The following is a 15,223-nucleotide window of genomic DNA, read 5'->3' as shown; positions in this document are numbered from 1 at the left end:
TGTACGTGTGAGGTGATGGATTCTCTTCAGCCCTACACAGAACAACACCAGGGCACCACCACCAATCACCACCAGACTCAAACCTAAACCCATCCCGTAGACCAAATGCAACTACCATCCAGAAGCCAAACCACGGCGGCATCACCAAGTGTTGCACCCCCCTCCGACCCCTACACAAAACAAACTGACACAAGCCATGAACACAGGGCCAGACCACAAACTCGGAGCCAAACCAAACCCCGGGACATTATACCTCAGCCATCTGCTCAGGACATCACATCACAGAACTCAGGAGGTTACAACACAGCCAACCCCCCAGGGGATTGCAGCACAGGACTCAGGATATCACTACAATAGATCTCAGGATGTCATCACACAGCCCAATACCCAGGTCATTACAACACAAAAGAACACTTTACACACAAAAGAACATTACAACACACAGCCAGTACCTCAGCCATACATGATGTTACGAAACAGCCGACTTATCTGCAAACATCTACTCCATCAACTACTCAAGATGTTACAATACAGCCAACCAATCAGCTTACAGCAACAAAGCCAGCACTCCACACACCCCCACCAATATTTATAGAAAGACGGCAACTCCTATACACGCTTTGCTCGCACAAGCACGAAGCTGAAGGCACCAGCCTGAAGATGGTGAGTGGGACCTCGTCGAAACGTCACCGAGATACTCTCAATCTTACACGGGGAAAAACTGGAATACGCCAAGACCTGCATACCTGTACCCGTGAAAATCTATGAAAACATATATAGCCCAAAACCCAGCCTGAAGATGGGTATATACAAATACAAATGGTAATAATCAATATTAATCAATATAAACAGGTCAAGGTTTTTTTTCCGTGCTTTCGAACTGCTAGGTTGGCAGAAGCTGGGACAAGTGACGGGAGCTCATTCCGTTACGCGGCGCTAGGGATTCGAACCGCCACACTGCCGACCTTTCTGATTGACAAGTTCAGTGTCTTAGCCACTGAGCCAGCTCGCCCCATTTAAAGATATGTGTGTGTGTGTGTGTGTGTGTGTGTGTGTGTATGTATATATATAATATATATATATGCTGGTTTTGTTGTATTCGGGTCTTTTCCCGTATAAGGTTGAGATTGTCTTTGCAACGTTTCGGCAGGATCTCACCTGTTCCCATTTTAAGCCCACGCTTGAAGATGGCAGGTGAGATCCTGCTGAAACGTTGCAAAGACAATCTCAACCTTACACGGGAAAAGACCTGAATACAACAAAACCAGCATACCTACACCCGTGAAAATCTACGAAAACAAATAAATATATATTCCTTATCAGCTCAACTGATAAGGAACAGAGCCCGTGGCTTAGTGGCTAAAACTCCTGCCTAAGATATATACAGCCCGGGTTCAAATCCCAGTAAGGGTATGGCTAGCTGATGAGAGCTAATTAGCTCGAAATAGATCTATACTAGTCTCCCTTTATTTATTTATCAGTACAAATACAACACAAATATAAAAGGCAACATTAAAAATAAAAATATGGTTTTCTGCCTGCATGGTCTTCTGTGATGAAGCCGAAGGACAGAAAGAGGGAGTAGTGACCTTCCTCCCATATTTAGGCATACCAGGGGTTGTAACACAAATATATACTTATTTCCCTGGCTCAACTGATAAGGAACAGAGCCCGTGGCTTAGTGGCTAAAACTCCTGCCTAAGATATATACAGCCCGGGTTCAAATCCCAGTAAGGGTATGGCTAGCTGATGAGAGCTAATTAGCTCGAAATAGATCTATACTAGTCTCCCTTTATTTATTTATCAGTACAAATACAACACAAATATAAAAGGCAACATTAAAAATAAAAATATGGTTTTCTGCCTGCATGGTCTTCTGTGATGAAGCCGAAGGACAGAAAGAGGGAGTAGTGACCTTCCTTCCATATTTAGGCATACCAGGGGTTGTAACACAAATATATACTTATTTCCCTGGCTCAACTGATAAGGAACAGAGCCCGTGGCTTAGTGGCTAAAACTCCTGCCTAAGATATATACAGCCCGGGTTCAAATCCCAGTAAGGGTATGGCTAGCTGATGAGAGCTAATTAGCTCGAAATAGATACTAGTCTCCCTTTATTTATTTATCAGTACAAATACAACACAAATATAAAAGGCAACATTAAAAATAAAAATATGGTTTTCTGCCTGCATGGTCTTCTGTGATGAAGCCGAAGGACAGAAAGAGGGAGTAGTGACCTTCCTCCCATATTTAGGCATACCAGGGGTTGTAACACAAATATATACTTATTTCCCTGGCTCAACTGATAAGGAACAGAGCCCGTGGCTTAGTGGCTAAAACTCCTGCCTAAGATATATACAGCCCGGGTTCAAATCCCAGTAAGGGTATGGCTAGCTGATGAGAGCTAATTAGCTCGAAATAGATCTATACTAGTCTCCCTTTATTTATTTATCAGTACAAATACAACATATATATATATATATATATATATATATATATATATATATATATATATATATATATATATATATATATATATATATATATATATATATATATATATATATATATATATATATATATATATATATATATATATATAACTATAAATCAATCTGATGACCAGTGTCCTGGGGTCACATGATTACCCCCCCTTTTGCCACTTTTGGACAAGCCAAGTTAAAATTAGTGGACCAGAGGAACGCTGTCAATATAGTTTACTTGGACTTCAGTAAGGCTTTTGATAAGGTAGACCATAACCTACTACTAGATAAAGTAGAAAAAAGTGGGTTGGACAGCATCACCACCAGATGGATTCGTAACTGGCTGACCAACCGCACTCAACGTGTAGTCCTCAATGGAACTGCATCTACATGGAGGGAAGTATGCAGTGGAGTCCCCCAAGGCTCTGTTTTAGGCCCAGGACTCTTCAACATCTTCATCAATGATTTGGATGAGGGAATAAATGGGGAACTCATCAAATTTGCAGATGACACCAAGCTGGCAGGAATAGCCAACACTCCAGAAGATAGGCTTAAGATACAAAAGGATCTTGACAAACTTGAACATTGGGCACTATCTAACAAAATGAAATTCAATGATGAAAAGAGGAAGGTTCTACATTTAGGCAAGAAAAACGAAATGCACAGGTACAGTATAGGTGGTACCTTGCTCAGTAGTAGTAACTGTGAGAGGGATCTTGGAGTCCTAGTGGACAACCATTTAAATAGGAGCCAGCCGTGTGCAGCAACTGCCAAAAAAGCCAACACAGTTCTAGGCTGCATCAACAGAGGGATAGAATCAAGATCACGGGAAGGGTTAATACCACTTTACAAGGCCTTGGTAAGGCCACACTTGGAATACTGCATTCAGTTTTGGTCTCCACGATGTAGAAAGGATGTGGAGACTCTAGAAAGAGTGCAAAGAAGAGCAACAAAGATGATTAGGGGTCTGGAGGGTAAAACATACGAAGAACGGTTGCAGGAACTGGGTATGTCTAGTTTAATAGAAAGAAGGACTAGGGGAGACATGATAGCTGCCTTCCAATATCTCAGGGGCTGCCACAAAGAAGAGAGAGTCAAGCTATTCTCCAAAGCACCTGAGGGCAGAACAAGAAGCAATGGGTGGAAACTAATCAAGGAGAAAAGCAACTTAGAACTGAGGAGGAATTTCCTGACAGTGAGAACAATTAATCAGTGGAAGAGAAGTTGCCTCCAGAAGGTGTGAATGCCCCAACACTGGAAGTCTTTAAGAAGATGTTGGATAGCCATTTGTCTGAAACGGTATAGGGTTTCCTGCCTAGGCAGGGGGTTGGACTAGAAGACCTCCAAGGTCCCTTCCAACTCTGCTATTGTATTGTATTGTAAGTCCAGTGGGGTGGGAAGCCCGGTTCACTTAACAACCGTGCGTCTCACTTAACAACTGCCCTGATTCACTTAACAGCCCCGGCTGTTAATTAAAACGGGTTCAAACTCACTGAACCAAAATTATCTCGCTTGGAAATGTTTGGGCTCAGTCGTGCCGATAAGCAAGTGAAGGCCTACCTTACTCTTACTCTTATCTTACTCTTAGGAGTACCTGGGCTCGTTTTGCGCTCTAGTTCTACCTGCCTTTCTGCATTTGGCTAGTGTGTCCACTTTTTCTAGAAAATTGAACAAACCCAAAAGTTTTGCGGGGCGGGGGGGGGGGATTCCCCAGGCCCGCGCGCCCGCGCATACACGCACAAACACACACCGGCAAAAAAAAACAACCCGACCCGACGACCAACCCGCCCCGCGGGGAGGGGTTTCCACGGCCCGCCCCCGCCGCACCCCGCAAAAGTCCCCGAAGCTACGACTTCTACTCCTTCGCCTCGTTCTGCCAAAACTGACCTCCGCCGTCATGTGAGTTCCCTCCCGGGGGTCTTGGGGAGGGGGATGCTTTCGGAAGAGGGGAGGGGGCGCTCCTGCAGGCTTCCCCCCCCTCTTTTTTGCAAGTCCGGGAGCCAAAGTTCTCTTGCAAACTCTCATTTGCAACCGGGCGCCCTCCGCCTCTCCTTTCCTTGCCCCCCACCCAAAAAAAGCCCCCCGAGGGGTCTCAGAGGGTGGGGGCGAAGGGAAGTGGAGTTAGAAGGGGCCTCGGGCGGGGGAACGCTAGGTAGACCCGTGGCCGGAGGGGGAAGGCCGAGATTTGCGGCCCTTTGAGTCTAAACTTTTGAGGCCATTTCTTGACTTTTAATGCGGAGCCAAAACTTCCTATCCAAGTCGGCCTGACTCCGGATCTGTTGCAACTACGTATTTATTTTGTGTGTTTGTGTGTTTCCCCCGAAAGGGCTGACTTGCAACTAGGTTGCAACTAGTTGCAAAGAGGAAAAGAAAAAAAGAAAAAACAACTACCGCGGGCGATGCCCGTTTCCGGGACAGGCGGAGCTCGCACCGAGTCCCGGCGTAAGAGCCCGGCCTTCCCCTAGGGGTGGGCCGGAGAGTTCTCCATCGCTTTGGGGGGCGGGAGGGACGGGAGGGAGTCGGGGAGTCTGCTGGGCGTTGTTTTATCCCGGTGGGTAGCTCTACTAGGAGGTTTTTACCTTGGCAAACTAGGAAGGTCTGCGGGCTGGAATTGGGCTTTCAGTCAGAATAGGGCTGGAAGGGACCTTGGAGGTCTTCTAGTCCACCCCTTGCTCAAGCAGGAGACCCTAGACCTTCTCAATCAGCCAATCAGAATAGACCTGGAAGGAACCTTAGAGGTCTTCTAATCCTAGGCAAGCAGGGGACCTTAGACCATTTCAATCAATCAAGAAGAGAGCTGGAAGGGACCTTGGAGGCCTTCTAGTCCAACCCCTTGCTCAAGCAAGAGATCTCATAGCATCTCAGACAAATGATTATCCTTGAAGACCTCTAGTAATGGAACAACCGCAACTCCTGGTGGCAAGCTGTCCCACTGGTTAATAGTCCTCACTGTCATTAAGTTCTCCTTAATTCCTGTTTGCGTCCCTCCTTGATTAGTTTCCACCCATTGCTTCTTGTCCTGCCCTCAGGTGCCTTGGAGAATAGCTTGACTCCCTCTTCTTTGGGGCAACCCCTGAGATATTGGAAGGCAGCTATCATGTCCCCCCTAGTCCTTGTTTTCATTAAACTAGACATCCCCAGTTCCTGCAACCGTTCTTCATTTGTTTTGGCCTCCAGGCCTTTAATTATCTTAGACTTTTTCCAAAGTCTCAACATCGTTTTTTCGTAACCTGGTGACCAAAACTGGATGCAGCATTTCAGGTGTGGCCTTACTAAAGCGTTACAAAGAGCTAGTAACACTTCATGTGATTTTGATTCTATGCCTCTGCTTTTGTCCTGCCTAGGTGTGAAACCTTGCTTTTCTCCACTTTAAATTGGGTTGGACCCCACATCAGGGGTCACCAAACTTTCGGGTCTCAGGGACCACTAAAGTTATAATTTTAAATCCCACAGACCACTAATATGACCTGCCTAATGATGGGGTGGGCGTGGCCAGGTGGTCATGTGACTGGATGGGTGTGGCCAACTTGATGTCACTCTCATCGAGGGGCACCTCGCCTGCCTCTTTGTGCCTCCCCTCCCAGCCCCTCCTCCCCTGCCCGCCTAGGCTTCTTAGGGCCCCAACGGGAAGCAGTTGCTGGAGCGAAGAAGACACCAGGAGAAAGAGTTGGCAAAACAACTCAGTTCAAATTGGATCTGGAGGCTCAGCAGAAGCACCTCACTGAGGACTAGGAGCATAGGCTTTCCAAGAAGAGGGAAGACCTGCGGGAGGGCGAGACTGGCACCTGGAGGCTCAGCGGGCTGAGATGGTCAGCCAGTTCCAGGCCATGATGCCGTCCCACTGGAACGAGGCCCTCCGGCTCTTCGCCGCCAGCGGTGCTTCCCTCCAGCCTTTGCCCAAAGCCCCCCACTAGGAGGCCGAAGCAGACCCCAAGTAGGAATTTCTGCCCCCCCCTCTGACTCATTGCATGTATCCGTCCCAGGGGGCGTAGTTTGAGGACCCCTGCTTGAGTGCAATATAAAAAAATGCAAATGATTTTTCTGCGGGCCCCCAAAACTTTCTCATGGACCAACGGTTGGTGACCGCTGGACTAGATGACCTCCAAGGTTTCTTCCAACTCTGTTAAGCTGCATCTGCATCTCTAAATGTCACGTTGTTGGGTAAGGGCCCCTTGTTCGAGTCTCACAAGATCCTTTTGGATCCTCAGCCTGCCTTCTGGGGGCGTTTGCTGTTCCTGCCACCTTAGCGTCATCTGCAAATTTGTTGAGTTTCCCTTCTCTTTCCTCGTCTGGGTCATTCATGAAGATATTGAAGAGAACTGGGCCTGTGGTGCCCATTACAGTCGTAAGCTGGAGAGAGACTGAAACTGCCTTTTATTGATCGTCTAGAAGTAGGAAGCCATCCCAGAATTTAAGCCGTATCTGAATGATCTTGGTGTGTGAATGGATATTGGTAACCCAGATGGAGTCCCCAGCGTTTATAAATGGTCGTCTGACGATAATCCTTGTCATTGTCTCTTTTTGTGCAGGTCTAGTGATCCGGTATCAGGCTCTGCCTCCGGCAGCAACCGGCGTCTCCAGCAGACTCAGAACCAAGTTGATGAGGTAGGTATGGGCAGGTTCTTCAGAACCAGGATGGTGGGTGAGCTCGGTGGGTGAGGCTGCAGCACCTTGTGGTGTTAACCAGTTGATGATCTTCCTGAAGAGTCCATCAGCTGAAGGGTCCAACCAGTTGAGAGCTTCTTGAAGGGTCCATTAATGGAAGGGCCCAACCAGTTGAGAGCTTCTTGAAGGGTCCATTAATGGAAGGGTCCAACCAGTTGAGGACATCTTGAAGGGTCCATTAATGGAAGGGCCCAACCAGTTGAGAGCTTCTTGAAGGGTCCATTAATGGAAGGGCCCAACCAGTTGAGGACATCTTGAAGGGTCCAACCAGTTGAGGTCTTCTTTAAGGGTCCATTAGTGGAAGGGCCCAACCAGTTGAAGGCTTCTTGAAGGGTCCGTCAATGGAATGGCCCAACCATTGAGTTCTAGCCCAACCCCCTGCTCATGCTGGAGACCCTAGACCATTTCAATCAATCCATCTGAATAGAGCTGGAAGGGACCTTGGAGGTCTTCTTGTCCAACTCCCAATTCCAGCAGGAGACTCTAGACCATTTCAATTCATTCATGCAAAATCCTCCTACCCACAACTCCTGGTGGCAAGCTGTTCCACTGGTGAATTGTCCTCACCATCAGGAAGTTTCTCCTTAGTTCCAGCTTGCGTCTCTCCTGGATGAGTTTCCATCTGTTGTTCCTTGTCCTTGTTTGTTTTCCCTTAGGACAAAGTAAGGCTGATTCAAAAAAGCCAACGCCCATCTCCTACTTGAGGAGGGGGTTGGTCTGGAAGACCTCCATGGCCCCTTACGATCCTGTGTTCTAACACTTTTCTAACTAGGTGGTGGATATCATGAGGGTCAACGTGGACAAGGTTTTGGAGAGGGACCAGAAGCTGTCGGAGCTGGACGATCGGGCTGACGCCTTGCAAGCCGGAGCTGCTCAGTTTGAGACGAACGCGGCCAAACTGAAGAGGAAATACTGGTGGAAGAACTGCAAGGTAAGTAAGGGAGCTCCTGGGCTGAAGGCCAGAAGGTGGTGAGAAGGTGGTCAGCGTTTGGGCCTCAAGAGGACCACCCTTCCTTCTTCCTGCTTCGATGGTCCGTTTTGTGGATTCATGCTCTTGTTTCAAGAGGGACGCATTAGGACTCCGCTAATTAGAGATGAAGACAAGTGGGCTGGACTAGAAGACCTTCAAAGGTCCCTTCCAACTCTGTTATTCTATTTCTAATTCGAATTCTGATTTGTATTCTATTATTTCTAATCTGTTCTGTTCTGCATTTTTCTGCATTCTGTTCTATTCTTCATTCCTCTTCTGTTCTGTTCTATTCTGTAATTATCCTATTCTCTATTCTCTATTATTTCTAATCTATTATTTCTGCATTCTATTGTGTTTTGCATTCTTCTATTCATTCCTCTATTATTCCGTTTTGTTCTACTCTAATCTGTTCTATATTCTATTCTATTTTATGCTATTCTGTATTCTATATTCTATTTTTCTGTATTATATTATTTTCTATTTTATTCTCTATTCTCTATTTTCTATTCTATATTCTATTTTTCTGTATTCTATTATTTTCTATTCTATTCTCTATTCTCCATTCTGTATTCTGTTTTCTATTTTATTTTGTATGCTTCTGTTCTGTATCTTTTCTGTATTCTATTCTATTTTCTGTTTATTTAATTTTTTCTATTTTGTATTCTCTTCTGTATTCTCTTCTGTATTCTATTTTCTATTCTATGTTGTATTCTTCTCTTCTGTATCTATTCTATTCACCAGATTGTTATTATTCTTTTTTTCCAGATGTGGGCCATTCTGGTTGCAGTGGTGGTAACTCTTCTCATCATTATCATTCGTAAGTATCTCAAATGGGTATGAAGCCCCCTGGCTAGAAGTACTGGTGGTCCTCATTTAGCAACTGCCTCATTTAGCAACTGTTCACAATAGTTAACAAAAAAGCACCTTGGCGAACATTTTCAGAATAGTTGCGCTCTTATTATTTATCCCCATTATTTAAAAGGAATTAATTGTATGTATAGAGATATTAAATTTAATTTTAAAGAATCATTTTTAAAAGCAATCAAATGCTATTGTTTTTGCTTTCTTTCTTTCTTTCTTTCTTTCTTTCTATCTTTCTTTTTTTGCAGTTCCAAATTGTATCGTATAGATAAATTTATAATAATAATAATAAATTTGAATTTATTAGCCGCTCCCTCTCCACACAGGACTCGGGGCGGCGTACAATAAAACATATAAAAACATAAAAACATATGTGCAAACACATAAACATCCAAATACACACATATACAAAGACATACATGCACGGAGGAGGTAACAAATTACATCACATTAAGAATGTTAAAAATCAGCCATTAAAATATCCCATTAATAAAAACACAATTTAAAATTCAAAAGGACTGTCAGGAGGAATAAGAAAAAATTACGGTTGAGCCAGGCCAGATAATTGAAAGAGGTGGGTCTTCAGCTGTACACGGAAGGAGCGGAGATCGGAAGTAATCCTGATGTCACGGGGGAGGTCATTCCACAGGGCTGGGCCCATCACAGAGAAGGCTCTGCTCCTGGGTGTCACCCCCCGACACTGTTTAGTGGACGGCACCCGAAGAAGTCCCTCTCTTTGTGAGCGGATTGGTCGTAGGGATGTATGGGGCAGGATGCGATCCCGCATGTAACTAGGTCCTGTGCCATGAAGCGCTTTAAAGATCGTAATCAAAACCTTGAAACGCACTCGATAGACTACAGGAAGCCAGTGCAGCTCGCGCAGGAGAGGTGTTACAGGGGAGTATCTAGTCCTCCCCATAATCACCCGCGCGGCCGCATTCTGGACCAACTGCAGTCTCCGAGTGCATCTCAAGGGAAGCCCCATGTAGAGAGCATTGCAGTAGTCCAGGCGAGACGTCACCAGCGCATGGGTGACTGTGCGTAGGGCATCCCGGTCCAATAAGGGGCGCAATTGGCGCATCAGGCGAACCTGATGGAACGCCCCCCTTGCCACGGCTGTTACATGGTCATCCATGGACAGCCGGGCATCCAGGAGGACGCCCAAATTGCGCACCCGTTCCACGGGGGCCAGTTGCTCGCCCCCAATGGCCAGAGATGGAAGTAACTGGTTGAACCGGGGGGCCGGAAGCCACAGCCACTCCGTCTTGGAGGGGTTGAGTTTTAGTCGGTTGCCATCCATCCAGACCCGTACGGCCTCCAAACACCGGGACATCATTTCAACGGCCTCGTTGGGGTGGTTCGGGGTGGAAATGTATAGCTGAGTATCATCAGCATACAGATGATATCCCACCAAAGCCACGGATGATCTCGCCCAGCGGTTTCATGTATGTGTTGAACAGGAGAGGCGAGAGCACCGACCCCTGTGGCACCCCACATGTGAGGGGGCTCAGGGTCGATCTCTGCTCCCCTGCCAACACACGTTGCGTCCGGCCAGAGAGGTAGGAGCCAAACCACCGTAACACGGTGCCCCTGACTCCCAGCCCCTCTAGCCGGTGCAACAGGATACCATGGTCGATGGTATCGAACGCCGCCGAGAGATCTAATAGGACCAGGATAGAGGAACAACCCCTATCTCTGGCCCTCCAGAGATCATCAACCAACGCGACCAAGGCGGTCTCTGTGCTGTGCCCGGGTCGGAAGCCGGACTGGCGCGGGTCTAGATAATCATTCTCCTCCAGGTGACGTGGAAACTGTTGTGCCACCACACTCTCTACAACCTTCGCTAAAAAGGGAAGGTTGGAGACTGGACGATAATTAACTAGCTCCGTTGGGTCCAGGGAAGGCTTCTTGAGCAAGGGCCTCACAACCGCCTCTTTCAAGGCAGCCGGTAGAAACCCCTCGCCCAACGAAGCGTTCACTAGGCCCAGGAGCCAGTCGCGTGTAACCTCCCAGGATGCCAGTACAAGCCAGGAGGGACACGGGTCCAATAAACATGTGGTAGGTCGCAGGCGTCCACGCAACCTGTCCAAATCCTCGATGGCAACCGAGTCAAACTCCTCCCAGAATGGTCCCTCAAGACTCGCCTCGGGCGCCTCCACTGGACCACTGAAAGGGGCCCATCCCATCGGATTTGAGCGACTTTGTCCTGTAGATATTTCCCAAACTCCTCTGCTCTGCCCTGTAAAGGGGCTTCCCGCGGCCTCTCAAACAAGAGGGAGCGTGTCACCCGAAACAGGGCAGCAGGGCGGTTATCTGCGGACGCAATAAGAGCGGCACAATGTTGACGTTTGGCCGCTCTTAATGCCACAAGGTACGTCCTCAAATAGGCTCGTGCCTGTGCTCGGTCAAGTTCGGAACGGGAGGATCTCCAAAGACTCTCTAGGCGTCTCTTGTGGCGTTTCATCACCCTTAGCTCCTCGGTAAACCAAGGGGCCAGGGTGGTTCGTCGACGCAGGAGAGGCCGCAAAGGCGCCACTCGGTCTAGGGCCCCGGCAGTCGCACTATTCCATGCGTCTACCAGGTCCTCCACCCGGGGGCGGGACAGGTCTACAGGAGGTGGCCCAAGCTCCGTCTGGAACTTATCTGGTTCCATCAGGCGCCTGGGGCGGAACCATCTAATACCTTCCGGTTCCGCCTCCCCGCAGCGGGGGGTAGCACCAGGGAAGTCAAGTCGGAGAAGTGAGTGATCTGACCATGACAGGGGAATAATACTTGAATCCCCTATTCCCAGATCACTCGTCCACTGGCCAGAGACAAAGACAAGGTCCAGCGTGTGGCCCCCCTCGTGAGTAGGGCCCTGAATTAATTGGGTCAGGTCCATGGCTGTCATGGAAGCCATGAACTCCCGAACCCCCTCAGACGCTTCTCCCATCGACGGCAGGTTAAAATCCCCCATCACTAAAAGTTTGGGGGTCTCAACCGCCACCGATGAGATCAGCTCGAGGAGTTCAGGCAGGGCCGCTGATGTATAGCGAGGAGCCAGGTATACTATCAGCAGGCCCAACTGCCTCCCTGGGCCCCATCTCACGACAAGGGACTCACACCCGGATGTCTGCGGCACAATGAACTCTCTCGGCTCCAAGTCTTCCCGGATAATCACTGCTACCCCACCGCCCCTTCCCTGGGCCCGAGGCTGGTGAAATGCTCGATAACCTGGTGGGCACATTTCCACGAGGGGTAAGCCTCCCTCGTGGCCCAACCAGGTCTCAGTTATTCCTGCGAGGTCCGGCTCCCCCTCCAAAATTAGATCGTGGATGAGGGGGGCCTTATTGACAACGGACCTCGCATTGCATAACAACAGTCTCAGGCCTTGGGTCTGTAGATCCTGACCACCTAGTATGCAGGGGTTGGTACAAACGACCGGGTATGACCAAAAACCCCGGTCTCCCAACCGACTACGCGCTCTTGATCTGTCCTCGCACCTGCCCCTCCCCACGACCGTTGGTATCAAAGAGCCCTGCACTGGAATGCTATCTTCCCTCTCCTCCCCCACTCCGCTCCCTCCTCCTTCGACCACACCTAGATGCCTGGCTCTACCATCACTCCTGACCTGGTCCCCCCCCCATCCCTGGAACCCCTTACAATTTTTAAAAGACAATTAATTTAAAAAACCCTCAGTGTGCGCTTCCTCCACCTCTCTGGGTTAATAAACCCGTCCTCAAGGTGGGCCCTTGAAAGGGCAGGAGGCCATAACTGCGAGAGGGGGGACTCTCGTAGCAGTAGCAGGTCTAGCCTGTATTAAATTTAATAGTAGCAGGTCTAGCCTGTATTAAATTTAATTTTAGAAAATTGTTTTTAAAAGCAATCGTACACTATTGTTTTTGCTAATATTCCTTTCTTTCTTCCTTTCTTTCTTTGCAGTTTGGAGTGTGTACGGGTGACCCCCGCAAAAGATTAAAATCCTGTTTCAACCTCCAAATTCTTCCATTTGACCTGCTCTGTTGCCAAGCTTTCGTAAAGGTGCACAAACCATTTATTCTGGACTGCTGTGTTTCTAACTCTTTCTAGTTTGAGTGACAGACAGCTCAGAAGTATGCAAGCTGCAGGAGAAAACAATTCCACTTCTCCACCTTTGATCATGTGCTAAAATTGCTATTTGTTGGATAAATCCATATTATTCCTCCACCCGGTTAGACTATTAGAAATGGTGATTCAGTTCATACTTCCGCTTTCCTAAAATTAATCAATTTAAAAAAAAGAAAAACCACAATTGTGACATAGAAAACCACGGTGCCTTCATTACATCACCGCAATTTATGGAGGGGAGCAGGCCACCGCAATTTATGGAGGGGAGCAGGCCAATTTATGGAGGGGAGCAGGCCAATTTATGGAGGGGAGCAGGCCATAAGGTGCAAACACTACTCTTTTTAAGGCTGTTGCAAAAAGATTTGCACGCTCGGGGCACTTCAAATAACCACCGCAAAGTATTTTGGATGCAAACCTTAGTTGTGTGTGTCTGTTGTCATGATTGCAACTTTAGCGCCTTGTTTGAACCTGAATCGAACTGCCGGCTGTGCAAATGCAGCGATTGTGATCTCCCCCCCCCCCCGTACAATTGCAAGCCAAAAAAAAAAAATCACAATGGCTTTTCGGAAGAATTTTGACTTTTTTGGGGGGGGGGGCATAGTTCTGCACTGCTAATTCAGCCGTTCTGTTAACGAGGCTTATTTTTCTATAAAGTCTCTTAGTGACACACTCACTTGGTCATTTTTGCATTTGTCCTGTCGGTTTAGCACCCACCCCCCCAAAATAGCCACAAAGAACAGCCGATCTCCATGAATTATGATGAGTTGTCTCATCGGATTATTTTTCTACTTGCCTACGAAAACCTGGTTATATTTCTGGTGGGGTTCTCCCCCCCCCATGGGAAATTTACTCGTTACTGTTATTTCGCCTACCCAATTCCTAACTTAACCGCAACTTAAAAGGGCTGTATTTTTCTACTACTAACAAGCAATCTTGGTTATGATTAGCCAGGCAGAAAAGTTGTCAATAGCCCGTTGAGTCAAGAGGCTGGACTTTTTATTGTAGCTATTTAATAAAAAAGAGTGTTTGTCCATCCGATTTGGCGTTTTGCAATTCTTGAAGGGGGGCGTGCAGTTGTCCTTGCGGGAGTCATCAGTAGAAAAAAAGAGGTAGGAAACATTGCACGAACTAGCAAGGGCTGAGGGGGGGGGAACCCCTATGGACTGCTAGTCCTCAAGCAATCAGAATAGAGCTGTAAGGGACCTTGGAGGTCTTCTAGTCCAACCCCGTGTTCAAGCAGGAGACCCTAGACCATTTCAAAGAATCAATCAGAATAGAGCTGGAAGGGACCTTGGAGGTCTTCTAGTCCACCCCCCTGCTCAAGCAGGAGACCCTAGACCATTTCAAAGAATCAATCAGAATAGAGCTGGAAGGGACCTTGGAGGTCTTCTAGTCCAACCCTCCTCTATACCCTTTTAATCAATCAATCAGAATAGAGTGGAAGGCCCTTGGAGATCTGGAAGGGACCTTGGAGATCTTCTAGACCGACCTGTTCCTGCTTGGGCAGGAGACCCTAGACCATTTCAAACGATCTGAATAAAGCTGGAAGGGACATTTAAGAAGAGACGTTGGATGACCTTTTATCTGAAATGGTCGAAGTTCCCCTGCGTGTGCCAGGGGGTTGGACTAGAAGACCTCCAAGGTCCCCTCCAGCTCTTATTCGATTCTGAAATCTTGACAGGCTCTTTTTGTCTTCTATGGGGAAACCGACCCAACGAAGAAGGGGGGACGGATGCAGGGTGCTCTCCCACGTCGGCCCCCAACCCACTCAAACGGAGGAGAATGGCAATCCCCCTTCTACCTTCCGAGCTGAAGAGTCCTACCAGCAACTCTTACACACCCTCCCACCCATTTTCGACCTGTTCCACAATGGCCCCTCCGCTTAGCGTTCTTGAGATATATCACAATAAGCGGCCGCCTGATGAGATTAGACAAAGCCATTAAGCCATGACTCACTCGTTCGATCTGATGCGGGGGACGGCATCGGTTAGCTCTCTTCCCTTCGGCCGAAGGACGGAGATTGGCTGCTTTAATGATTGTCAGGGAAGGTTCTCAAATTGTGTAGGGGCCTTCAAGATGGGATGGGGAGTCTCCGTACGGGACCCCCCCCCCCCGAAGGGAGATGGGGGGGCAACCTTTGGCAAAAGGGGGAGGGGGG

At 47.9% G+C, this 15,223-nt stretch overlaps 1 protein-coding gene across 2 annotated transcripts; it reads left to right on the top strand.

The window, feature by feature from the left end:
• Positions 1-4,287: 4,287 nt before the first annotated feature.
• Positions 4,288-14,103, top strand: VAMP3 (vesicle associated membrane protein 3). 2 transcript variants are annotated; one of them, XM_081954871.1, is made up of 6 exons: positions 4,288-4,382; positions 7,013-7,088; positions 7,921-8,079; positions 8,884-8,935; positions 12,901-13,309; positions 13,381-14,103. In XM_081954871.1, coding segments are annotated over exons 1-5 (309 nt in total). In that variant the 5' UTR covers positions 4,288-4,380; the 3' UTR covers positions 12,921-13,309; positions 13,381-14,103. The 2 variants fall into 2 exon arrangements, with proteins under 2 accessions (XP_081810997.1, XP_081810996.1); XM_081954870.1 differs by having other exon boundaries at positions 13,359-14,103.
• Positions 14,104-15,223: the final 1,120 nt, after the last annotated feature.

This window comes from Natrix helvetica (assembly GCF_964273705.1).
Source record: "Natrix helvetica genome assembly, chromosome: 5".
Lineage (NCBI taxonomy): Eukaryota > Metazoa > Chordata > Lepidosauria > Squamata > Natricidae > Natrix > Natrix helvetica.
Note: the sequence above shows the minus strand (reverse complement) of the source record. Positions and strands in the feature narration are given on the sequence as shown.

Bases quoted from the DNA above. Each gene is read 5' to 3' on its own strand.
- VAMP3 (XM_081954871.1), top strand. The intron at 7,089-7,920 runs GTAGGTATGGGC...TTTTCTAACTAG, and splicing joins CTCAGAACCAAGTTGATGAG to GTGGTGGATATCATGAGGGT. The intron at 8,936-12,900 runs GTAAGTATCTCA...CTTTCTTTGCAG, and splicing joins TCTTCTCATCATTATCATTC to TTTGGAGTGTGTACGGGTGA.